General features: G+C 41.7%; 1 protein-coding gene across 3 annotated transcripts in view; it reads right to left on the bottom strand.

The window, feature by feature from the left end:
- The window catches only part of Rme-8 (receptor mediated endocytosis 8), a 554100-nt gene that overhangs the window by 179869 nt on the left and 346471 nt on the right, over window positions 1–27760 (bottom strand). For all 3 annotated transcript variants that reach the window (XM_071666770.1, XM_071666772.1, XM_071666771.1), the window contains 4 exons: window positions 27674–27760; window positions 16912–17043; window positions 16586–16810; window positions 1977–2168 (listed from right to left, as the gene is read on the bottom strand). The exon at window positions 27674–27760 is cut by the window's right edge and continues 78 nt beyond it. In XM_071666770.1, the coding sequence (XP_071522871.1) occupies window positions 1977–2168; window positions 16586–16810; window positions 16912–17043; window positions 27674–27760 (636 nt within the window). The remainder of the gene's footprint in view (window positions 1–1976; window positions 2169–16585; window positions 16811–16911; window positions 17044–27673) is intronic.

Genomic DNA, 27760 nt, shown 5'->3' with positions numbered 1-27760 from the left:
TTCCTTGCCCGCCTTTCACCCTCCTGAATGATCAGGCCCTGATCACTCAAAATCTTTCTCACTCCATCTTTCCACCTCCAATTCAGTCTCCCACTTTACCTCGTTCCCTCCACCTCCGACACATATATCCTCTTGGTCAATCTTTCCTCACTCATTCTCTTTTTCACCTCTTGCACCTTTCTCTTGACCTCCTGTCTCTTTCTTTTATACATCTCCCACTCATTTGCATTTTTTCCCTGCAAAAATCGTCCAAATGCCTCTCTCTTCTCTTTCACTAATAATCTTACTTCTTCATCCCACCACTCACTACCCTTTCTAATCAACCCACTTCCCACGCTTCTCATGCCACAAGCATCTTTTGTGCAAGCCATCACTGCTTCCCTAAATACATCCCATATATGCCCATATACATACATATATACATAAGATATACACACATACATACACAGACATATACATATATTCACATGTATATATTTGTACTTGCTAGCCTTCATCCATTCCTTGCACTACCCTACTCCACAGGAAACAGCATTGTCATCCCCTGCATCAGCGAGGTAGCACAAGGAAAACAGACAAAAAAGCCCACATTCATCCAAACACAGTCTTTAGCTGTCATGTGTAATGCACCATAACCTCAGCTCCCTATCCACATCCAGGCCCCACAGACCTTTCCATGGTTTACTCCAGATGTTTCACATGCCCTGGTTCAGTCCATTGAAAGCACATCAACCCAAGTATACCACATCGTTTCAATTCATTCTATTCCTTGCATGCCTCTTATCCTCCTGCATGTTCAGGTCCTGATCGCTCAAAATCTTTATCACTCCATACTTTCACCTCCAATTTGGTCTCCTGCCTCTCCTTGTTCCCTCAATCTCTGACGTATTTATCCTCTTTGTCAACTTTTCCCACTCATTCTCTCCACATGTCCAAACCATTTCAACACACCCATTTCTGCTCTCTCGACTGCACTCTTTTTGTCACCGCACATCTCTCTTACCTTTTCGTTACTTACTCAATCAAACCACCTCACACCACATCCCTTCCTCAAACATTTCATGGGATGGCCTTGAATAGGGCCTCAGCTACCTGTGCCAACTCAGCTAAAGAAAAAAAAAAAAGTCTGATGTTCTTTCTGTCTGCACAGTGCCATTTCTTAATGTTGGTAACCATGGCACTGTTGCCACCTCAAATGAAAACTATGATTGTGAATGTATTTCCAACAATACTTAATTCCATGAGCTAGCAAACTTGTTCAATATTTACTACCAGATTGGACCACCTACCTTTGGTCAAATACAATGAAGTACATGAAAAGGATAAATGCAGTCTATGAATGATTTATACCAAGAATACTTTAAGCCCTTTAAGAATCTGATATACTTTAAAACCTTTCTAAGATTCTACTGCTATGAAATACATAATCCAGACCACGAAATATTCATGAAATGTGGAGAAAGCTGATATCCTACAATAACATTATACAAGTGTATGCAAGAATAGTGGCAAAAGTGATTTTGCATAAAACGGACAGGAAAGACCTCTGATATTATGCTCATCTATACAGCAGGTTTCATCAACATGGTAGACTTTTCTGAAGTACTTCTTTTTCCTTCTTTCACTCTAATATGCATTAATTACAGAAGGATATGGGTGGGTGGGTGGTGGTGGGAGGGATTTTTTTTATCTGCCATGTAATATATGGTCCAAAACAACAAAATGTGAGAGGGATTTTTTTATCTGCCATGTAATATATGGTCCAAAACAAAACCTGGACAAAAATTTCAAGATTATCCTTAAGTTACTGCAAGGCTTCGAAAAAACTATCCTTCTTTTCCGAAACTTAGTTGTGGGCACATGGCTTTATTGTTGTTTTTTCAAACCTACCATTGTAAAACATGGTCCACAAAAAAACCTGGAAAAAAATTTAAAGATGATCCATAAGTTACTGCACAGCTCAGAAAGAAAACTACCCTTCCTTCAGGATTCTTATCTGGATGGTACTTCTGAGCAAGTCTAAAGTATGCCTTCCTAATCTTTGAGTCATCATGTCGTGAGTCATGTTCAAGCTCCAACTCAGTGTAGGCATCTTCAACAGTCATTGAGGACGGCTGCTTTTCTACTTCACTTTGCCACGCTGCTAAGACTCTCTTAAGAAGGGCAACCTGTTAAACAAAGCATATTTTAGTTTTTGTTCAAACAAGAGAATATGTTACTAGCTACAACCATCAAGAATTACCTGTTTTCTACCTAGGCAAAGTAACATCAGGAACAGATAGATGACATCCTCACCTGGCTCCTTCCTCTGTCCCTTCTTTTGGAAAGCAATATTACAAGAGAGAAGGATTTCTACCTCCCTGCCTTATTATAGTATATATGTAAATATTACATTATACATAAATATAAAGGAGGTAAATATAGTATGACAAGGGAACAAATGGAAACATCAAAAGGGGGCTAATGGGGAGGTGATAACAAATAGTGGTGATGTGAGAAGGAGATGGAGTGAGTATTTTGAAGGTTTGTTGAATGTGTTTGATGACAGTGGCAGATATAGGTTGTTTTGGTCGAGGTGGTGCACAAAGTGAGAGGGTTAGGGAGAATGATTTGGTAGACAGAGAAGAGGTAGTAAAAGCTTTGCAGAAGATGAAAGTTGGCAAGGCAGCAGGTTTTGATGGTATTGCAGTGGAATTTATCGAAAAAGGGGGTGACTGTGTTGTTGACTGGTTGATAAGGTTATGTGATATATGTATGACTCATGGTGAGGTGCCTGAGGGTTGGCAGAATGCTTGCATAGTGCCACTGTACAAAGGCAAAGGGGATAAAGGTGAGTGCTCAAATTACAGAGGTATGAGTTTGTTGAGTATTCCTGGGAAATCATATGGGAGGGTATTGACTGAGAGGGTGAAGGCATGTACAGAGCATCAGATTGGGGAAGAGCAGTGTGGTTTCAGAAGTGGTAGAGGATGTGTGGATCAGGTGTTTGCTGTGAAGAATGTATGTAAGAAATACTTAAAAAGCAAATGGATTTGTATGTAGCATTTATGGATCTGGAGAAGGCATATGATAGAGTTGATAGAGATGCTCTGTGGAAGGTATTAAGGATATATGGTGTGGGAGGCAAGTTGTTAGAAGCAGTGAAAAGTTTTTACTGAGGATGTACGGCATGTGTACATGTAAGAAGAGAGGAAGGTGATTGGTTCTCAGTGAATGTTGGTTTGCGGCAGAGGTGTGTGATGGTTCCACGGTTGTTTAATTTGTTTATGGGTGGGGTTGTTAGGGAGGTGAATGCAAGAGTTTTGGAAAGAGGGGCAAGTATGCACTCTGTTGTGGATGAGAGAGCTTGGGAAGTGAGTTAGTTGTTGTTTCGCTGATGATACAGCGCTGGTGGCTGATTTGGGGGAGAAACTGCAGAAGCTGGTGACTGAGTTTGGTAAAGTGTGTGAAAGAAGAAAGCTGAGAGTAAATGTGAATAAGAGCATGGTTATTAGGTACAGTAGGGTTGAGGGACAAGTCAATTCGGAGGTAAGTTTACATGGAGAAAAACTGGAGGAAGTGAAGTGTTTTAGATATCTGGGAGTGGATTTGGCAGTGGATGGAACCATGGAAGCAGAAATTAATCATAGGGTGGGGGAGGGGGCAAAAGTTCTGGGAGTGTTAAAAAATGTGTGGAAGTCAAGAATGTTATCTTGGAAAGCAAAAATGGGTATGTTTGAAGGAATAGTGGTTCCAACAATGTTATATGGTTGCAAGGCGTGGCCTTTGTTGTCTTTTCCTAGCGCTACCTCATGCACATGTGGGGGAGGGGGTTGTTATTTCATGTGTGCCAGGGTGGCGACGGGAATGAATAAGGGCAGACAGTATGAATTATGCACGTGTATATATATGTATATGTATGTGTGTGTATACATATGTATACATCGAGATGTATAGGTATATGTGCGCGTGTGGACGTGTATGTATACACATGTGTATGTGGGTGGGTTGGGCCATTCTTTCGTCTGTTTCCTTGCGCTACATTGCTAACGCAGGAGACAGCGACAAAGTATAATAATAATAAAAATAACACAAATGTGAATGTGTTTGATGATAGAGTGGCAGATATAGGGTGTTTTGGTCGAGGTAGTGTGCAAAGTGAGAAGGTTAGGGAAAATGATTTGGTAAACAGAGATGAGGTAGTAAAAGCTTTGCAGATGATGAAAGCCGGCAACGCAGCGGGTTTGGATGGTATTGCAGTGGAATTTGTTAAAAAAGGAGGTGACTATATTGTTGACTGGTTGGTAAGGTTATTTAATGTATGTATGACTCATGGTGAGGTGCCTGAGGATTGGCGGAATGCGTGCATAGTGCCATTGTACAGAGGCATAGGGGATAAAAGTGAGTGCTCAAATTACAGAGGTATAAGTTTGTTGAGTATTCCTGGGAAATTATATGGGAGGGTATTGACTGAGAGGGTGAAGGCATGTACAGAGCATCAGATTGGGGAAGAGCAGTGTGGTTTCAGAAGTGGTAGAGGATGTGTGGATCAGGTGTTTGCTTTGGAGAATGTATGAGAAATACTTAGAAAAGCAAGTGGATTTGTATGTAGCATTTATGGATCTGGAGAAGGCATATGATAGAGTTGATAGAGATGCTCTGTGGAAGGTATTAAGAATATATGGTGTGGGAGGCAAATTGTTAAAAGTAGTGAAAAGTTTTTATCGAGTATGTAAGGCATGTGTACGTGTAGGAAGAGAGGAAAGTGATTGGTTCTCAGTGAATGTAGGTTTGCAGCAGGGGTGTGTGATGTCTCCTTGGTTGTTTAATTTGTTTATGGATGGGGTTGTTAGGGAGGTGAATGCAAGAGTTTTGGAAAGAGGGCACGTATGCAGTCTGTTGTGGATGAGAGAGCTTGGGAAGTGAGTTAGTTGTTGTTCGCTGATGATACAGCGCTGGTGGCTGATTCATGTGAGAAACTGCAGAAACTGGTGAATGAGTTTGGCAAAGTGTGTGAAAGAAGAAAGCTGAGAGTAAATGTGAATAAGAGCAAGGTTATTAGGTACATTAGGGTTGTGGGACAAGTCAATTGGGAGGTAAGTTTGAATGGAGAAAAACTGGAGGAAGTGAAGTGTTTTAGATACCTGGGAGTGGATCTGGCAGCGGATGGAACCATGGAAGCGGAAGTGAATCATAGGGTGGGGGAGGGGGCGAAAATCCTGGCAGCCTTGAAGAATGTGTGGAAGTCGAGAACATTATCTCGGAAAGCAAAAATGGGTATGTTTGAAGGAATAGTGGTTCTAACAATGTTATATGGTTGCAAGGCGTGGGCTATGGATAGAGTTGTGCGGAGGAGGGTGGATGTGCTGGAAATGAGATGTTTGAGGACAATATGTGGTGTGAGGTGGTTTGATCGAGGAAGTAATAATAGGGTAAGAGAGATGTGTGGTAATAAAAAGAGTGTGATTGAGAGAGCAGAAGAGGGTGTGTTGAAATGGTTTGGTCACATGGAGAGAATGAGTGAGGAAAGATTGACCAAGAGGATATATGTGTCAGAGGTGGAGGGAACGAGGAGAAGTGGAAGACCAAATTGGAGGTGGAAAGATGGAGTGAAAAAGATTTTGAGTGATCGGGGCCTGAACATGCACGAAGGTGAAAGGCGTGCAAGGAATAGAGTGAATTGGAACGATGTGGTATACCGGGGTTGACATGCTGTCAATGGATTGAACCAGGGCATGTGAAGAGTCTGGGTTAAACCAGGGAAAGTTCTGTGGGGCCTGGATGTGGAAAGGGAGCTGTGGTTTCGGTGCATTATTACATGACAGCTAGAGACTGAATGTGAACGAAAGTGGCCTTTGTTGTCTTTTCCTAGCTCTACCTTGCACACATTTGGGGGGAGGGGGTCTTTATTTTCATGTGTGGTAGGGTGGCGATGGGAATGAATAGAGGAAGACAGTATGAATTATGTGCATGTGTATATATGTATATGTCTGTGTGTGTTTATATATGTATACGTTGAGATGTATAGGTATGTACATAGTGCGTGTGTGGATGTGTATGTATATACATGTGTATGTGGGTGGGTTGGGCCATTCTTTCATTTGTTTCCTTGCATATCCCTGGGGATAGGGGAGAGAGAATACTTCCCATGTATTCCCTGTGTGTCGTAGAAGGCGAGTAAAAGGGAAGGGAGCGGGGGGCTGGAAATCCTCCCCTCTCGCTTTTTTTAATTTTCCAAAAGAAGGAACAGAGAAGGGGGCCAGTTGAGGATATTCCCTCAAAGGCCCAGTCCTCTGTTCTTAACGCTACCTCGCTAGTGCGGGAAATGGTGAATAGTATGAAAGGAAAAGAATAACACAAATATGTGTCATGGTAAGTGCCTGGTGAAAAGAGAAGGGACGATGAAACTCTTGCATAGGATGAAATGTGGGAAGGTGGTTGGAGTGGATGGTACAAACTGGATTTCTTAAGAAAGGAGTGACTGTATTGTTGAAAGGTAGTTAGGATTTCTAATGTATGTATGGGTCATGGTGTGGTGCCTGAGGACAGGTAGAATTATATATAGTGCCGATGAATAAGGCAAGAGGGATAAAGGTGAATGCTTGAATTACAGAGGTATCAATTTGTTGAGTGTACATGATAAGTTGTATGAGAAAAATGTGATTCAAAGGGCAGTAGCATGTATAAAGCATCAGACTTAGGAAGGACAATATGGTTTCTAGAGTGACAGAAGATGTGTGGATCAGGCATTTGCTTTCAAGAATGTGTGTGAGACATACTTAGAAAAATAGAAATATTTGTGTGGCATTTACAGATTTGGAGAAAGCACATGACAGGATAGGGTTGACAGAGATGCTTTGTGGAAGGTGTTATAAAAATGTGGTGCAGGAAGAAAGCTATTGCAAGCAGTGACAAGTCTTTATCAAGAAAGTAGGGAGAATGTTAGTAAACAAAGAGGAGGATGTGGTTCTAGATGAAGTCAGTTTTTTGGCAAGGATGTCTTGATTTCATCATAGCTCTTCAATCTGTTTATGGATAGGTGGTGAGGGAAGTAAATGAGAGGGTCTTGGAGGGAGGGGGTACATCTATGGTCTAAGCAGGGGTTGGGGTGCTTGGGAGGTGAGTCGGTTATTGTTTCCTGATGACACAGTTTGGGAGAGTGTGAAAGAAAGCTGAGAGTTAATAAGGATAAAAGAAAGGTTAATAGGCCTAGAACTGGAGAGATGCAGATTATTTAGGATGCAAGTATGAATGGAGAAAGTTCTGAAGAAAAGCAGTGTATTAGATAACAGGGAGTGGATATGGCAGCATATGGAAACATAGTAGCTGAAATTAGGGGATGAAGGTCCTGAGAGCATTGAGGAATGTGTGGGAAGAGGTGAAGATGGACATGTTTGAAATATGGTAGTTCCGATGGTGTTGTATGGATGTGAGATGAGGGCTATATATGCAAAGGTACAAAAGAGGGTGAACATTTTGGAAATGAAATGTTTGAGGGCAATATATGAGTGAAAAGGGGTGATCGAGTAAAAAATGATAAGATAAAAGAAAGGTATGGTAATAAAACGAGTATAGTTGCGAGATGTGAAGGTGTGCTGAAATATTATGGACAATTGGGGAGAATGAATTAACAGGGGTTGACAAAGAGAATACATCTCTGAAAAGAGGGGAACAAGAAGGGGGCGACCAAACTGGAGATGGATGCAGTGGAAAAGTTTTGAGTGCTTAGTGCCTGAACATGCATGGGATAGAGTGAATTGGAGAAATGCATCATACATACTGTCAATGTACTGAATCAGGAAGTGAAGAACAGCAGGGGGAAACCACGGAAAGGTCTATGGGGCCTGGTTATGGATAGGGGACTATGGTTTTGGTACATTACATGAGTCACCTAGAGAATGGAGAAGAGTGAATGAGGCCATTTTTTGTATTTTCCAGGTACTACCAATCTTACACACGAATGGAAAACGAGTAAGAAAAAAATCAATATATGAATTCTTTTTCATGCTTATTTGGCATTTTCTGATTTAGCATGGTAGTGCCATGAACATTTGAAGAAACAGCACTCATTTGCACATATGCACTCTAGAGCCATCACATATGATGCATTAAAACCAGAGCTCCCAATCCTCAGCCAAGCTTTACAGATCTTTCTGTGGCCTTCCCTGACAAATTCACATGCCCTCATTCAGCTCACTGACAGCACATTATCCCCTGTGTCCCAAATTGCATCAATTCATTCTATCTTATGTATCTCTCAAACCCTCCTGAATATTCAGAACCCAATAACTCAAAGCATCTTTCACTCCATCCTTCCATTTTGTCCTTAGTCTCCCCTTTCTCCATGTTCTCTCCACTTTTAATGCACATATCCTCTTTGTCTTACCCCCTCCCCCCCCTCCCCCACTCACTCATGATCTCCATACATCCAAACCATCTCAGCTTTTGCAGACATACTCCACTTACTATCACACTTCTCTCTCAACAGCGATCAACCCTCCTCACAGCACATACTGTCCTCCATCATTCTATTTCCAACACATCCCTCTATTCCATACTTCTACATGTATGGCCCATGACTTACTTTTTATAGGTAGAGAGGAGAGTAAGTGATTCCAAGTGAAGGTTGGTCTGCAGTAATGTTGTGTCATGTCACCATAGCTGTTTTAATTGTGTGTGGATGGGGTGTTAAGGGAGGTAAATGCAAGTCTTGAAGATAGGGGTGAGCATGCAGAGTGTAGGAGATGAGGGGGCCTGGAAAGTGAGTTAGTAAATGTTTGCTGATGACAATGAACTTGTAGTAGATCCAAGTGAGAAACTGCAGAAGTTAGAGACTTGAGTTTGGAAGATTGTGTAAAAGGAAGAAGTTGCAAGCAAATGTAAATAAAAGCAAAATTATTAAGCTTAGCAAGGTAGAAAAAGAGGCCCACAGACCTTTCCAAGGTTTAACCCAGCTGCTTCACATACCCTGGTTCAGTCACATGACAGCACATCGACCCATGTAAACCACATCATTCCAATTCACCCTATACCATGCACGCTTTTTGCCCTCCTGCATATCGAGGCCCCAATCACTCAAAATCTTTTTCACTGCATATTTCCATTCCATTTAGGCCTCCCCCTTCTTGTCCTTCCCTCCCCTTCTGACATAAATCTCTTTAACTCTTCCTCTGATTCCCTCCATATGCTCAAACCATTTCATCACACACTCTTCAGCTCTCTCTCAATCATACTCCTTTTATTTTAACATCTGTCTCACCCATTTATTACTTACTCAATCAAACCACCTCACACCAAATACTGTCCTCAAACACTGCATTTCCAACACATCTACCCTTCTCCACGTATCTTCATCTAGAGCCATATAACCATTTTGGATGTGACTACCATATTTTCAAACATACCCATTTTGCCCTCCATCTTATGGCTCATTTCCATATCTATGGTTCTATTTGTTACCATGTCCACTTCCAGGTATCTAAGACACTTCACTTCCTCCAAATTTTCTCCACTCAAACTCACATCCCAACTAACTTGTCTCTCTACTTGCTAAACCTAATAACCTTGCTTTTATTCACATTTACTCACAACTTCCTCATTTCACACACTCTTCCAAACTCAGTCAGCAACTTCTGCAGTTTCTCATTCAAATCCACCATCACAGATGTGTCATCAGCAAACAACAACTGAATTACTTCCAAGGCCCCCTTCATTCCCTAGACTGCATTACTCACCCCATCACCCTCCCATTCATTAACAAATCACACCCTGCTGCAGACCAATATTCACTTGGAACCATTTACTATTCTCTCTTCCTTCTTGGACACACACCTCATGCCCATGATAGAAAATTCTCACTGCTTCTAGCAGCTTTTCGAACACACCATATATCATTAGGACCCTCCATGAGGCATCTCTATCAACACTATCATATGCTTTCTCCAGATCTATAAATACGACATACAAATCCATCTTTTTCTTTAAGTATTTTCTATACACATTCTTTACAGTGAACACTTGAACCACACATCCTCTACCACCTCTGAAACTTTATGAATAATATCAATGCCTTACACTGTTTTTGTAGCTGTGTAAAATGAGTGGTAATGAGTGAGGTGGTGTTTTCATGCATTCTGTGTAGTATGTTGTGCATCTGTGTAGGAATAAAGCAGCACTGTAGCCAGTTATTTCCATCCCAGTGGGGGTTTTGGAGAGACTGGATGATAGGGAGGATGTAAGGATGAAGATAAACATTAATTACATGATAAAAGTAATGTTCTTTTCTTTTTATAATTGTATTGAATTTCACTCATTATTTACTAAGTGCTACTACTGTAGCAATTAATAATATTCAGTTACGATAGTATTCTTAATTTTTCTTGTCTCAAAATGATTTTCTTTCTCACATATGTTTGCCATTTCCTGTGTTTGTGAGTTAGTGCCAGGAACAAAAAAAAAAGCTGCATACACTCACATCCATTTTCTAGCTGTCATGTGTGATGCTTAATGACCACAGCTCTTTAGCCACAACTATGTCCCACAGAGCTTTCTGTGGTTTACCCCATATGCTCCACAGGTCCTGGTTCAGTCCATTGAGAGCACATTGACCCCAGTATACCATATCATTCCAATTCACTCTTTCCCAGGCATGCCTTTCACCCTCCAGCATGTTCAGGCACTGATCGCTCAAAATCTTTTCTCTCCATCCACCCCCAGTTTTGGCTCTCCATTCTCTTTGTTCCATCCACTTCTGACACATATATACTCTTTGTCAACCTTTCCTCACTCATTCTCTCCACATGTCCAAACCATTTCAGTACAACCTCTTCAGCTCTCTCAACCATACTCATTTCATTCTACCACATTTCTCTCTTACTCTTTTATAATTTGCTAGATCGAATCACGTCTCACCACATACTGTCCTCTGACAATTCATTACTAATACACTCACCCTCCTCTGCACAGCCTTATCTACAGAACATGTCTCACATCCATATAATACTGATGGGACAACTATACCTTCAAACATACCCATTTTTGCCCTCTTAGATAACGTTCTCTCTTTCCACACATTCTTCAGCATTCTCAGAACCTTCACCCTCTCACCCCTCAAAATGAAATACGTTGATACAATGGGGTGTGTTGAAATGGTTTGGACATATGGAGAGAATGAGTGAAGAAAGACCGTCAAAGAGGACATATGTGTCAGAAGAGAAGGGAACAATTGGAGGTGGAAGGATGGAGTAAAAAAGATTTTGAACAATTAGAACCTGAACATATAGGAGGGTGAGAGGCATGCAAGGAATAGAGTGAATTGGAATGATCTGGCATACCGGGGTCGATGTGAAACATCTGGGGTAAACCATGGAAAGGTCTGTGGGGCCGGGATGTGGACAGGGAGCTGTGGTTTCAATGCATTACACAAGACAGCTAGAAACTGAGTGTGAACAAATGTGGCCTTTTTTGTCTGTTCCTGACACTACCTCACTGGAGGGGGGGGATGTTATTTTATGTGTGTCAGGGTGGCGATGCGAATGGATGAAGGCAGCAAGTATGGATATGTACATGTGTATACATGTATATGTCTGAGTATGTATATGCATGCATATGTTGAAATGTATATGTATGTATATGTATATGTGTTTATATGTATATTCCCCCAAAGACCCAGTTCTCTGTTCTTAACGCTACCTCGCTAACGCGGGAAATGGCGAATAGTTTGAAAGAAAAAAAATGTGTGTGTGTGGGCATTTATGTATATACATGTGCAAGTGGGTGGGTTGGGCAATTTCGTCTGTTTCCTTGCACTACTTCGCTAACATGGGATATGGCGGTTTGGCGGTTAAGTATAATAAATGAATAAACAAATAATAATAACAATAATAATAATAATAGTAAAAAACCATGGAAAGTTTTGTTGAGCCTGGATGTGGAAAGGGAGCTGTGGTTTCGGTGTATTACACATGAAAGCTAGAGACTGAGTATGAACGAATGTGGTCTTTTGTCCTTTCCTAGTGCCACCTCGCGGGGGGAGGGGGAATGCCATTTCATGTGTGACAGGGTGACGATGGGAATGAATATAAGCAGCAAGTATGAATTATGTACGTGTGTATATATGTATATGTCTGTGTATGTATATATATGTATATGTTGAAATGTATAGGTATGTATATGTGCGTGTGTGGATGTATAAGTATATACATGAATATGTGGGTGGGTCGGGCCATTCTTTCATCTGTTTCCTTGCGCTACCAAAATATAATAAATGTATATAAAAATGAAAGTAATAAAAATAATAATAATAACAGGATAGGGGAGAAAGAATACTTCTCACATTTTCCCTGCATGTTGTTGAAGGCAACTAAAGGGGGTGGGAGCAGGAGCTGGAAACCCCCCCTTGTACTGAAATTTCTAAAAGGGGAAACAATTTATGGATCTGGAGTAGGCATATGATAGGGTTGATAGAGACGTGCTGTAGAAGGTTTTAAAAAAGAGTATATGGTGTGGGAGGTAAGTTGCACAAAGCAGTGAAAAGATTTTACCTAGGATATAATGGATTTGTATGTAGCATTTATGGATCTGGAGAAGGCATATGATAGAGTTGATAGAGATGCTCTGTGGAAGGTATTAAGAATATATGGTGTGGGAGGCAAGTTGTTAGAAGCAGTGAAAAGTTTTTATCGAGGATGTAAGGCATGTGTACGTGTAGGAAGAGAGGAAAGTGATTGGTTCTCAGTGAATGTAGGTTTGCGGCAGGGGTGTGTGATGTCTCCATGGTTGTTTAATTTGTTTATGGATGGGGTTGTTAGGGAGGTGAATGCAAGAGTTTTGGAAAGAGGGGCAAGTATGAAATCTGTTGTGGATGAGAGAGCTTGGGAAGTGAGTCAGTTGTTGTTCGCTGATGATACAGTGCTGGTGGCTGATTCATGTGAGAAACTGCAGAAGCTGGTGACTGAGTTTGGTAAAGTGTGTGAAAGAAGAAAGTTAAGAGTAAATGTGAATAAGAGCAAGGTTATTAGGTACAGTAGGGTTGAGGGTCAAGTCAATTGGGAGGTAAGTTTGAATGGAGAAAAACTGGAGGAAGTAAAGTGCTTTAGATATCTGGGAGTGGATCTGGCAGCGGATGGAACCATGGAAGCGGAAGTGAATCATAGGGTGGGGGAGGGGGCGAAGATCCTGGGAGCATTGAAGAATGTGTGGAAGTCGAGAACATTATCTTGGAAAGCAAAAATGGGTATGTTTGAAGGAATGGTGGTTCCAACAATGTTGTATGGTTGCGAGGCGTGGGCTATGGATAGAGTTGTGCACAGGAGGGTGGATGTGCTGGAAATGAGATGTTTGAGGACAATGTGTGGTGTGAGGTGGTTTGATCGAGTAAGTAATGTAAGGGTAAGAGAGATGTGTGGAAATAAAAAGAGCGTGGTTGAGAGAGCAGAAGAGGGTGCTTTGAAATGGTTAGGGCACATGGAGAGAATGAGTGAGGAAAGATTGACCAAGAGGATATATGTGTCTGAGGTGAAGGGAACGAGGAGAAGTGGGAGACCAAATTGGAGGTGGAAAGATGGAGTGAAAAAGATTTTGAGTGATCGGGGCCTGAACATGCAGGAGGGTGAAAGGTAGGCAAGGAACAGAGTGAATTGGATCGATGTGGTATACCGGGGTTGACGTGCTGTCAGTGGATTGAATCAGGGCAGGTGAAGCGTCTGGGGTAAACCATGGAAAGTTGTGTGGGGCCTGGATGTGGAAAGGGAGCTGTGGTTTCGGGCATTATTGCATGACAGCTGGAGACTGAGTGTGAACGAATGGGGCCTTTGTTATCTTTTCCTAGCGCTACCTCGCACACATAAGGGGGGAGGGGGATGGTATTCCATGTGTGGCGAGGTGGCGATGGGAATGAATAAAGGCAGACAGTGTGAATTGTGTGCATGGGTATATATGTATGTGTCTGTGTGTGTACATATATGTGTACATTGAGATTATAGGTAAGTATATTTGCCTGTGTGGACATGTGTGTATATACATGTGTATGGGGTGGGTTGGGCCATTTCTTTCTTCTGTTTCCTTGCGCTACCTCGCAAATGCGGGAGACAGCGACAAAGCAAAATATAAATAAATATAAGGTATGTGTATGAGTAGGAAGAGAGGAAACTGATTGGTTCCCAGCGACTTTCAGTTTGTGGCAGGGGTGTGAGATGCCTCCATGTTTGTTAATTTGTTTTTGGATGGGGTTGTTACGAAGGTGAATGCAAGAGTTTTGGAGAGAGGGGCAAGTATGCAGTCTGTTGTGGATGAGAGGGCTTGGGAAGTAAGTCAGTTGTTGTATGCTGATGATACAGCACTGGTGGCTGATTCAGGTGAGAATCTGCAGAGGTTGGTGACTGATTTTGGTAAAGTGTGTGAAAGAAGAAAGTTGACAGTAAATGTGAATAAGAGCAAGGTTATTAGGTTCAGTAGGGTTGAGGGGACAAGTTAATTGGTAGGTAAGTTTGAATGGAGAAAAAGTGGAGGAAGTGAAGTGTTTTAGATATTGGGGAGTGAACTTAGCAGCGGATGGAAACATGGAAGCGGAAGAGAGTCACAGGGTGGGGGAGGGAGTAAAAGATTCTGGGAGCATTGAAAAATATGCGGAAGGTGAGAGCATTATTTCAGAGATCAAAAATGGGTATGTTTGCAGGAATAGTGGTTCCAACATTGTTATATGGCTGCAAAGCAGGGGCTATAGACAGGGTTGTGTGGAGGAGGGTGGACGTGTTGGAAATGAAATGTTTGAGGACAATATGTGGTGTGAGGTGGTTTGAACGAGTAAGTAATGAAAGGGTAAGAGAGATGTGTGGTTGAGAGAGCAGAAGAGGGTGTATTGAAATGGTTTGGACACATGGAGAGAATGAGTAAGGAAAGACTGACAAAGAGGATATATATGTCAGAGGTCGAAGGAACAAGGAGAAGCGGGAGACCAAACTGGAGGTGGAAGGATGGAATGAAAAAGATTTTGAGCAATTAAGGGGCCTGAACATACAGGAGGGTTGAACATCTGGGGTAAACCATGGAAAGGTCTAAGGGGCCTGGATGTGGAAAGGGAGCTGTGTTTTCTATGCATTACACATGACAGCTAGAGACTGGGTGTGAATGAATGTGGCCTTTGTTTTATTTTCCTGATGCTACCTCGCACGCATGCGGGGGGAGGGGGTGCCATTTCATGTGTGGTGGGGTGGTGATGGGAATGGATGAAGGCAGCAAGTATGAATATGTACATGTGTATACATGTATATGTTTGTGTATGTACATGTATGTATATGTTGAAGTGTATAGGTATGTATATGTGCATGTGTGGGCATGTATGTACATACATGTGTATATGGGTGGGATGGGCCATTCTTTCGTCTGCTTCCTTGCGCTACCTCACTAATGCGGGAGACAGTGACAAAGTATACTACATAAAAAAGAACATATCTTATTAGAAATCATACAAAGCAGCTTAAAAGTTATCCTTACTTTGTAGCAAGCATATATTTGGTGATGCCAAGCATGGCATTATAGCAGAATGTGCCTGATACTATATAATATTTATTCTTGTAATTACATGGAGTGAACATGAGTCAAACTTACTCCTAAGCTTGTTTTCAGTATTCTATAAAAATAATCTTGGACACTTTAAGATGAGAAACAATTTCTATTAATCCTGAAATTTTCAAGTTTATAGGGTAGGGAGATTCTTCTTGTGGGTGTTAAAGAGAATAACATCCTACATCTACACATGTTTTGGAGTCCTGAGATGCACTACCATCTTTGGAATAGAGGGCTATGAAAAGGCTTTCCTGATAAATTAGCTTCCACTCTTTATGGTGTTGATGCTACTCTCATGAATGCCATAATGGTGAGCAACTGCCTTGGTGCTAAACCCATGCTCAAGTTCATTTAGTGTCTTAAATATGCTCACTTGTAGCAGGAGCACTTGCTGGACACTTGGGCACAGCGGTGACTGGTTCAGTGAACAGAAGTATAGAAATAAACAAATGGCTAATGATGCATCCCTACTCTTTGAATGCTAGCTGCAAAGTGATATGATGGGAAGCATGGCATACTCATCAGCACCCAGCAGTGCATGCCTAGCTGGGCTTGCATTATTTCGTGTCATTATGAAAAAAATGGAAGTATTTTAGGTGCCCTTTGCTACATCTAAATCATTATACTGAACTGCGCTATATCACAACACGACACTAAAGCTGATTTACTCTAAATCATGTCTTATGTAAGCATATAACACTGGATCTAAAGGTAACATATATCACTTTATCTGTCACTGGGTGAGATAGTAACATGAGAGCAAGAGCATTAATGAGACCCAGGTTTGGATATGAAGGAAAACCAACCATTAGTATACTACTAAAAGTAACCTTTGAAATCTCAAGCATTGGGACAATAGGTGAATTCTTGCCTTTGAATGTCTCACTGCTACTTATGCATCATGATGCACCTAAATGTAGTGCACAGCTGACAAAAAGGCATATCATGTCATAGCAATTAATGAAAGAGATTATCTATGATTTATTAGGAGTAATTATAAACAAAAACCACTAAAAAATGAGCTTCCTCCCTTGGTACTTACCGGATCTTTGATTGGCCAGTCTGGGAAGCGGTCCATATCACACAAATGCTTCAAATAGTATATATCACAGAAAAGCTCATGCTGCAGCTGTGGATACGTAATATGTGGGATGGCACAATAGTGGTACAGGGCCCGTGTATTGCTCATCAATCGTGGAGTGAAATCGGCTAAGTGTGATGCCAACTTTTCTATCATATGTCTGCGCATTTCATTACTCCAAATAACCTGTAAAGTATCATAACAGTTATCAATAGTGCAAAACTATCCAAAATATCAAGATGAGTAACATATTCATACTAAGGAATAAATTCTAAAATGTTTCTTACCTCTGGAGTGTCAAATTCTCCTAGAAAGATTTCAGCAAATTTATCAGCACCATAATTCTCGAGATAACAGACCATAGCTTCAGGAAGGATCTGGCCCAGAATACTTTGTTGCATGATGTTGCCACCAGAGTTCTGTTATAATGTGTGAAAAAATAACTGGTCATTTGCAGGTCAGATCTAGAGAGCAAAATGAACTGATAAACTGAACCAATACTATGAATAACAGTCTACATATTGCACAAGAGGTATAAATATGTAAATGAACATGTACGGGAGAAAAGAATAATATCACAACATTAAGAGGCTTATTTCTTAACAATTTAACCTTGTTCATTGAAAAGACTGCAGCCACAGTATATCCAAGTTGTAAGCCACCAAGTCTCTTATCAAAATGCAAAATAAAAGGGTTGATGAATAAACCTACAGAGGGACTCTGTATTCCTGTGTCAAAAGTTGTTTCTTAAGAACCATCTCCTGGTGCACATATCATCATTGGAACCTCTAAATAGGATGAAGAGTGAGAGGAACCAAGCTGGGAAATGTGGATGTTGCCACATTTATCATTTTTGGATGATATTACTATGTTAGATGAACTAAAGGAAGATTTGAAAAAATTAAATGCTGCTTTGATGAAGTGTAATAAAAGATACAGTATATACAAATCATCAAAAGAGCTTCACAGTCTTAGAGTAATGTGAATCTGAAAAGTAACTAATTAAGACATTAAGAAGTGTAGTGATAAATAGGGTGTTAACTGGAAAATATGCAAGGGACATTTCAAAAGGCACCTAGAGCTTTAGCGAACGGAGGTAGCAAAGGTGCAATACTTTTCTTTTAGCTAAGACAGAGTGAGCAACAAAATGCCCACAGAAAATAGCATCGCTACCCCTGCTTCGACCAGGTAGCACCAGGAGAACAGACAAAGAAGGCCACATCCATTCACACTCAGTCTCTAGATGTCAAGGGTAATGCACCAAAACCACAGCTCCCTATCCACATCCAAGTCCCACAGACCTTTCAATGTTTTACCCCAGATGCTTTACATGCCCTGCTTCAGTCCATTGATAGCATGTCGACCCTGGTATACCACATCGCTCCAATTAATTCTATCTCTTGCATGCCTCTCACCTCCTGTATGTTCAGGCCCTGATCACTCAAAATCATCTTCACTCCATCCTTCCACCTCCAATTTGGTCTCCCGCTTCTCCTTGTTCCCTCCACCTCCGACACATATATCCTCTTCGTCAATATCTCCTCACTCATTCACTCCATATGTCCAAACCACTTCGACACACCCTCTTCTGCTCTTTCAACCACATTCTTTTTATTTCCACACATCTCTTACTCTTCCATTACTTACTCGACCAAACCACCTCACACCAAATATTGTCCTCAAACATCTCATTTCCAACACATCAATCCTCCTCTATACAACCCTATCTATAGCCCATGCCTACTCACAACCATATAAAATTGGTGGAACTACTTCTCACGTATTCCCCATGAGTTGTAGAAGGTGACTAAAGGAGGCGGGAGTTGGGGGGCTGAAAACCCTCCCCTACTTGTATTTCAATTAGTAACATGGGAAATGGCGAATATGTATGAGAAGAAAGATCATGAGAGGCAAGTGTTTTGGGAGCAGTTGAGTGAGTGTGTTAGCAGCTTTGATGAAAAAGATAGGGTTACCGGGATAGGTGATTTAAATGTGATGGTGAGTAATGTGGCAGTTGAGGGTATAATTGGTGTAGATGGGGTGTTCAGTGTTGTAAATGGAAATGGAGAGGAGCTTGTGGATTTCTGCGCTGTAGAGGGACTGGTGATTGAGAATATCTAATCTAAAAAGAGAGATATACATAAGTATATCTATGTGAGTAGGAGAGATGGTCAAAGGGCATTATTGGATTATGTGTTAATTGATAGGCGTGTAAAATTGAGACTTTTGGATGTTAATGTGCTGAGAGGGGCAGCTGGAGGGATGTCTGATCACTACCTTTTGGAGGCGAAGGTGAAGATTTGTAGAGGTTTCCAGAAAAGAACAGAGAATGTTGGGGAGAAGAGAGTGGTAAGAGCATGTGATCTTCGAAAGGAGACTTGTGAGGAAATACAAGGAGAGATTTAGAGTAGGATGGCAAAAGGGAAGAGCAAATGATGTGAGGGGAGAGAGTGAGGAATGGGATATATTTAGGTAAGCAGTCATGGCTTGTGCAAAAGATGCATGTGGCATGAGAAGCATGGGAGGTGGGCAGATAAGAAATGGTAGAGAGTGGTGGGATGAAGAAGTAAAGTTGCTAATAAAAGAGAAAAGAGAGGCATTTGGACGATACTTGCTGGGAAGTTGTACAAATGACTGGGAGCTGTATAAAAGAAAGTGGCAGGAGTTCAAGAGAAAAGGGCAAATGAGAGTTGGGGTGAGAGACTATCACTGAATTTCAGGAAGAATAAAAAGATGTTTTGGAAGGAGGTAAATAGCGTGCATAAGACAAGAGAACAAATGAGAACATCAGTGAAGGGGGAAAGTGGGGAGGTAATAACAGGTAGTGCTGAAGAGAGGAGATGGAGTGAGTATTTTGAAGAATTGTCGAATAAGCTTGATGACAAAGTGGCAGATATAGGGTGTTTCGGTCAGGGTGGTGCGCGAAGTGAGAGGGCCAGGGAGAATGGTTTGGTAAGCAGAGAAGAGTTAGTGAAAGCTCTGTGAAAGATGAATCTGGCAAGGCAGCAGGTTTGGATGGTACTACAGTGAAATTCATTAAAAAAAAAGGGGGTGACTGTGATGATGAATGGTTGGTAAGGTTGGTACGAGGGCATATGATAGAGTTGATAGAGATGCCTTGGGGAAGGTTTTAAGAGTATACGGTGTAGGAGGTATGTTCCTAGAATCAGTGAAAAGTTTTTATCAAAAATGTAAGGCATGTGTATGAGTAGGAAGAGAGGAGAGTGATAGTTCCCAGTAAATGTCGGTTTGCAGCAGACGTGTGCGATGTCCCCATGGGTGCGTAATTTGTTTATGATGGGGTTGTTAGGGAGGTGAACGCGAGAGTTTTGGAGAGAAGGGCAAGTATGCAGTCTGTTGTGGATGAGAGGGACTGGGAAGTGAGTCAGTTGTGTTCGCCGATGACACAGCTCTATTGGCTGATTCGGGTAAGAAACTGCAGAGGTTGGTGACTGACTTTGGAAAAGTGTGTTAAAGGAGAAAGTTGAGAGTAAATCTGAATAAGAGCAAGGTTATTAGGTTCAGTAGAGTTGAGGGACAAGTTAATTGGGATGTAAATTTGAATGGAGAAAAGTTGGAGACGAAGTGTTTGAGATACATGAGAATGGACTTAGCAGTGGATGGAACCATGGAAGCAGAAGGGAGTCACAGGGTGGAGGAGGGGGCGAAGGTTCTGGGAGAGATGAAGAATGTGTGAAAGGAGAGAACGTTATCTAGGAGAGCAAAAATGGGTATGTTTGAAGGAACAGTAGTTCCAACAATGTTATACTGTTGTGAGGCATAGGCTATAGATGAGGGTGTGCAGAGAAGGGTGGATGTGCTGGAAATGAGATGTTTGAGGACAATATGTGGTGTGAGGTGGTTTGATCGAGTAAGTAATGAAAGGGTACGAGAGATGTGTGGTAATAAAAAGAGTGTGGTTGAGAGAGCAGAAGAGGGTGTATTGAAATGGTTTGGTCACATGGAGAGAATGCACGAGGAAAGATTGACAAAGAGGATATATGTGCCAGAGGTGGTGGGAACAAGAAGTGGGAGACCAAACTGGAAGTGCAAGGATGGAGTGAAAAAGATTTTAAGTGATCTGGGCCGAACATACAGGAGGTGAAAGGAATGCAAGGAATACAGTGAATTGGAACAATGTGTTAAATTGGGGTCAACGTGCTGTCAATAGACTCAACCAGGGCATATGAAGCATCTGGGGTAAACCATGGGAAGATCTGTGGGTCAGAGAGGTAGCACCAGGATACAGATGAAGAATGGACCATCCACTAATATACACATGTATACACATGTATATACACGCACATATCCACACATATACATATAAACACACACATATACATACACATAACATATATACATCCATGCACATATTCATACTTGCTTACCTTTTATCCATTTCTGTCACTACTCCACCCCACAGGAAACAGCATCGCTACCTCTGCTTCAGCAAGGTAACACCAAGAAAACAGACAAAAAAGTTCACATTCGTTCTGGCTGTCATGTGTACTGCACAGAAACCACAGCTCCCTACCCACATCCAGGCCCCACAGACCTTTCCATGGTTTACCCCAGATGCTTCACATGTACTGCTTCAGTCCACTGACAGCATGTTGATCCCTGTATACCACATCGTTCCAATTCACCCTATTCCTTGCACGCCTCTGACCCTCCTATATGTTCAGGCCCCAATGCACTCCATCCATCCACTTCCAATTTGGTTTCCCGCTTCCTGTTCCCTCGATCTCTGAAACATATATCCTCTTTGTCAATCTCTCCTGAATCATTCTCTTCATATGCCCAAAACAATTCAACACACCCTCTTCCACTCTCTCAACCAAACTCATATTTCCCTTTCATTACTTACTCAATCAAGCCATCTTAGAGCACATACTGTTCTCAAACATTCAAATTCCAACACATCTACCCTCCTTTGTACAATCCTATCTATATCCCATGCCTTGCAACCATATCACATTATTGGAACTACTATTTCTTCATTCTTTTTTATTATACATTGTTGCTGTCTCCCGTGTTTGTGAGGTAATGCAAGGAAACAGATGAAAGAATGGCCCATCCCACCCACATACACATGTATATACATACATGCACTTATACATACCTACACATTTCAACGTATACATACATATACATAAACAGACATATACATATATACACATGTACATATTCATACTTGCTGCCTTCATCCATTCCCGTCACCACCCCGCCACACATGAAATGGCATCCTCCTCCCCCCCCAATGTAGGCATGAGATAGCACTAGGAAAAAACAAAGGCCACATTCGTTCACACTCAGTCTCTAGCTGTCATGTGTAATGCATAAAAAACACAGCTCCCTTTCCACATCTAGGTCCCACAAAACTTTCCATGGTTTACCCCAGACGCTTCACATGCCCCAGTTCAATCCATTGACAGCACATTGACCCTGGTATACCACATCGTTCCAATTCACTTGATTCCTTGCACGCCTTTCACCCTCCTGTATGTTCAGGCCCCAATCGCTCAAAATTTTTTTCACTCCATCCTTCCACCTCCAATTTGGTTTCCCACTTCTCATTCCCTCCACCTCTGACACATACATCCTCTTCATCAATCTTTCCTCACTCATTCTCTTCAAGTGACTAAACCATTTCAATACACCCTCTTCAGCTCTCTCAACCACACTCAGTTTAATACCACACATCTCTCTTTTACCCTTTCATTACTTACTCCATCAAACCACCCCACACCACACACTGTCCTCAAACATCTCATTTCCAACACATACACCCTCCTCTGCACAACCCTATCTATGGCCCACACCTTGCAACCATATAACATTGTTGGAACCACTATCCCTTCAAACATACCCATTTTTGCTCTCCGAGATAACATTCTCGCCTTCCACATATTCTTCAATGCTCCCAGAACCTTTGCCCCCTCCCCCACCCTGTGACTCACTTCCACTTCCATGGTCCCATCCGCTGCTAAATCCACTCCCAAATATCTGAAACACTTCACTTCCTCCAGTTTTTCTCCATTCAAACTTACCTCCCAATTGACTTATCCCTCAACCCTACTGAACATAATAACCTTGCTCTTATTCACATTTACTCTCAGCTTTCTTCTATCACACACTTTACCAAACTTAGTCACCAGCTTCTGCAGTTTCTCACCCAAATCAACCACCATCGCTGTATCATCAGCAAACAACAACTGACTCACTTCCTAGGCCCTCTCATCCACAACAGATTGAATACTCGCCCCTCTCTCCAAAACTCTTGCATTTTCCTCCCTAACCACCCCATCCATAAACAAATCAAATACCATGTGGACCTCACACACCCCTGCTGCAAACTGACATTCACTGGGAACCAATCACTCTCCTCTCTTCCTACTTGTACACATGCCTTACATCCTTGTCAAAAACTTTTCACTGCCTCTAGCAACTTACCTCCCATACCATACACTCTTAAGACCATCTCTATCATCCGTGTCATATGCCTTCTCCAGATCCATATGAGCTACATACAAATCCATTTGTTTTTCTATGTATTTCTTACACATATCCTCTACCACTTCTGAAATCACACTGCTCTTCCCCAATCTGATGCTGTTTACATACCTTCACCCTTTCAATCAATACCGTCCCCATAATTTCCCAGGAATACGCAACAAACTTATACAATGGTACTATGCATGCATTCTGCCAATCCTAAGGTACTTCACCAGGGTCCATACATACAATGAATATCCTTACCAACCAATCAATAATGCAGTCACCCCCTTTTTTAATGAATTACACTGCAATACCATCCAAACCCACCACCTTGCTGAATTTCATCTTCCGCAAAAATTTTACTACCTCTTCTCTCTTAACCAAACCATTCTCCCAGATCCTCTCACTTTGCACACCATCTGGACCAAAACATCCTATATAGGCCAGTCTATCATCAAACACATTCAAGAAACCTTCAAAATACTCACTCCTCCTTCTCCCTTCATCACTACTTGTTATTACTTCCCCACCTGCCCCCTTAACCGATGTTCCCATTTGTTCTCTTGTCACATGCATGTTATTTACCTCCTTCTAAACATCTTTTTATTCTTCCTAAAATTTAATGATACTCTCTCAGCCTAACTCTCATTTGCCCTCTTTCTCAACCCTTGCACCTTTCTTTTGACCTCCTGCTGCTATCTTTTATACATCTCTCAGTCTCTTGCAGTACTTCCCTGCAAGTATTGTCCAAACGCCTCTCTTTTCTCTTTCACTAACAACCTTACTTCTTCATCCCACCACTCACTACCCTTTCTAATCTGCCCACCTCCCACCTTTCTCATGCCACATGCATGTTTTGCACAAGCCATCACTGCTTCCCTAAATATATCCTATTCCTCACCCATTCCCCTTACGTCATTTACTCTCGCCTTTTGCCTTAGCTGTTTGTGCCGTCCCAACTAAAACATAAATAAAAGTAAAGTTATTTGGTTTAACAGGTTAGTTGAGGGTGTGAGCTTGCATGAAGAAAACATGGAAACAGTGAAGAGCTTTAGACACCTGGGAGTGGACAGAAGTAATAAGTATGAAAATTAGGAAAGAGCATTAGGTAGAAGTCGTCAGTATGAAAATCAGGCAGGGGCCTCTGCAAACACTTTGCTAGAGTTGCCTGTGAAGGGTGAGGCACTAAAGGTTGAGAAGCAGTACTGGAGTTCACTAGTTATGGAGACTCTATTGCCATGGCCATTTCCTCAAGGGAGTTCCAGGAGGGAACAAGCATCAAAGAAATTGATATATAGATATATAGGGTGTGGACATGGCAGCACATGGAGCCATGGAAGCAGATGTGAGTCATATAGGGTGGGTGAGAAGGTTCTGGGAGAGCTAAAGAATGGATGAAAAAAGAGACTATTATCATGGAGGGCAAAGACTGATATGTTTGAAGGTATAGCAGTCCCAAAAATGTTATGTGGATGTGAGGCATGGGCTATAGATAAGGCTGTGTGGAGGAGGGTAGATGTGTTGGAAATGAAATATTTGAGAACATGTTGTGTGAGGTGGTCTGATCAAATACATAATGAAAGGGTAAGAGACAGGTTTGGTAATAAAAAAAAGGGTATCCTTGAGAGAGCTGAAGAGGGTGAGCTGAAATGGTCTGGACATATGGAAAGAATGAGCGAGGAAAGCTTAACAAAGATGTATGTGTCAGGAGTGGAGGGAAGAAGAATGGGAAGACCAACCTGAAGATGAGATGAAGAAGTGAAAATGATTTTGAGCAATTGGGGCTTGAAAATGCAGGAAGGTGAAAAGCATGCATGGAATAAAGCAAATTGGAACGATATGGTATACTAGGATCGACATCCTGTAAATGGACGGAACCAGGGTATGTGAAGCATGTGGGGTATACCAAGGAAAAGTCTTTAGGGCCTTGTTGTGGAAAGGGAGCTGTGGTTTCAGGGCATCAAAGCTTTCTTCATTTGGTCCTGGCGCTACCTTGTTAACACGGGAAATGGCAGTTAAGTATAAAAAAATAGATTGCATGGATGAATGGTCATTAAGGTGGTGGTGGCAGGCAAAGAGCATCAAACTGGGAAAGTTAAATGTGGTTTCAGGTGTGGTACTGGATATGTGGATCAGGTGTATGCTTTGAAGAATTTTTTGGAAATACTTAGATGGGATTCTATTTTATGAGGCATTTTTGGATCTGGCGAGAGTGTATAACATGGTTGATAGGAATATTCTGTGGATGGTCTTACATATCTACAGTGTGGGAAGAAAGCCATTAGGAGCAGTAGGGAGCTTTTATCAAGAGAGTATGGGTTTTATAGTATTAGGTATAGAAGAGGGTGAGTGGTTCACAAAGAATGTGGGTCTGCAGGGTCATGTGATGTCACCAAAACTTTTTCATCCCTTTATGGATGGGGTGGAGAGAAGTGAATGCAAGTGTCTTGGAGAAAGGAACACATATGCAGTATGCTGGGGTGGAGAGGCTTGAAAATTGAGTCAGGTACTGGAGTCCAAGTCTGGAAAAGTGTGAAAGAAGAAAGTTGAGGGTAAATGTGTTTAAGAGCATGGTTATTAGGTTCAAGAGGACAGGTTATTCATGCAAAAAAGAGACAAGTTATTTACATGTGAGTTTGAATGGAGAAAACTTGGAGGAAGTGAGGTGTTTTAGGTACCTTGGGGTGGATAGGGCAGTGAATGGAATCATGAGAGCTGAAGCAGGCCATAGGATGGGTGAGGGGGCATAGGTCTTTGCCACACTAAGAAATATGTGGAAAGAGAGGTGGCTGTCTTTAAAGGCAAAGCTGGGTATGTCTGATGGTATATTAGTCCAACTGGTGCTGTATGGATGCAAGGTGTGGGCCTTAAATAAATATGTAAAGAATAGGGAGAATGTTTTGGAAATAATGTTTAAGTAAGTTTGAATGGAGAAATACTGGAGGAAGTGAAGTGTTTTAGATATCTGGGAGTGGATTTGGCAGTGGATGGAACCATGGAAGCGGAAGTGAATCACAGGGTAGGGGAGGGGGCGAAAGTTCTGGGAGCGTTGAAAAATTTGTGAAGGTGAGAACATTATTTCGGAAAGCAAAATTGGGTATGTCTAAGGGAATAGTGGTTCCAACAATGTTATATGGTTGCAAGGCATGGGCTATAGACAGAGTTGTGTGGAGGAGGGTGGATGTGCTGGAAATGAGATGTTTGAGGACAATATGTGGTGTGAGGTGGTTTGATTGAGTAAGTAATGAAAGGGTAAGAGAGATGTGTGGTAATAAAAAGAGTGTGGTTGAGAGAGCAGAAGAGGGTGTTTTGAAATGGTTTGGTCACACGGAGAGAATGAGTCAGGAAAGATTGACAAAGAGGATATATGTGTCAGAGGTGGAGGGAACGAGGAGAAGTGGGAGACCAAATTGGAGGTGGAAAGGTGTAGTGAAAAAGATTTTGAGCGATGGGTCTGAACATGCAGGAAGGTGAAAGGCGTGCAAGGAATAGAGTGAATTGGAACGCTGTGGTATACCGGGGTCGATGTGCTGTCAATGGATTGAACCAGGGCATGTGAAGCACCTGGGGTAAAGCATGGAAAATTTTGTGGGGCCTGGATGTGGAAAGGGAGCTGTGGTTTCGTTGCATTATACAAGACAGCTAGAGACTGAGTGTGAATGAATGTGGCCTTTGTTGTCTTTTCCTAGTGCGACCTCGTGTGCATGTATATGTCTGTGTATGTGTATATATATATGTATACGTTGAAATGTATATATATATGTGTGTGTGTGTACGTGTATGCATATACATGTGTATGTGGGTGGGTTGGGCCATTCTTTCATCTGTTTCCTTTGCACTACCTTGCTAATGCGGGAGACAGCGACAAAGTATAATAAAAAAAATATATTTAAGGACAACATATGGTGCAACAAGGTTGATCGAATAAGAAATGAAAGGGTATGAGCAAACTCTGGTAGCAAAAGGAGTATGTTTGAGAGAGCTGAAGAGGATGTGATGATATTTTGGACATAAAGAAAGGATGAATGGGGTAAGGATGACTATGATAGTATACAAGTCAGAAGTGGAGGAGTTGGAAGGATAGAGCAAATGACGCTTCAAAAGTCTGAGGCCTGGATATGCAGGACAGTACTGGCCTGTTAAGGGTGAGGCACTAAAGGCTAAGAAGCTGCACTGGAGTTCACTAATTATGGAGACTCTTTTGCCATGGCCAACCCCCTTGGGGAGTTCTAATTGGAACAGGCATCAGAGATATAGAAAGACAGACACAGATAGTGGCAGAGATATAGATAGACAGACACATATAGTGGCCTGAGTTAACTCAGAATAACAATCATATACACAAAAGCTCAGCCCATGTACACTTAGGATAGTAAAGGAAGGGATCAATAAACTTCAAATGTGATACTTACCATATCTAGCTGTCAAACATTTTCCAGGCCTGGGACTGTTCCTGTTCCATGATAAAAATTCCTGAATAACTTTAAGGAAGCATGACAATACAAAGATAGTATCAGGTAGCTACAGTGTACATAAGTTGCAGCACTCTACCTCCTCTGCTCTGAAGGACTGTTGCATATGTGACATATGGAGGAAATGGCCAATGGGCAGCACATTGGAACCCATATACATCAGGAT

The sequence above is a fragment of the Panulirus ornatus genome, chromosome 11 (assembly GCF_036320965.1).
Source record: "Panulirus ornatus isolate Po-2019 chromosome 11, ASM3632096v1, whole genome shotgun sequence".
Lineage (NCBI taxonomy): Eukaryota > Metazoa > Arthropoda > Malacostraca > Decapoda > Palinuridae > Panulirus > Panulirus ornatus.
The sequence above is the reverse complement of the archived record's forward strand: the minus strand, read 5'-3'. Positions and strand labels throughout refer to the sequence as shown.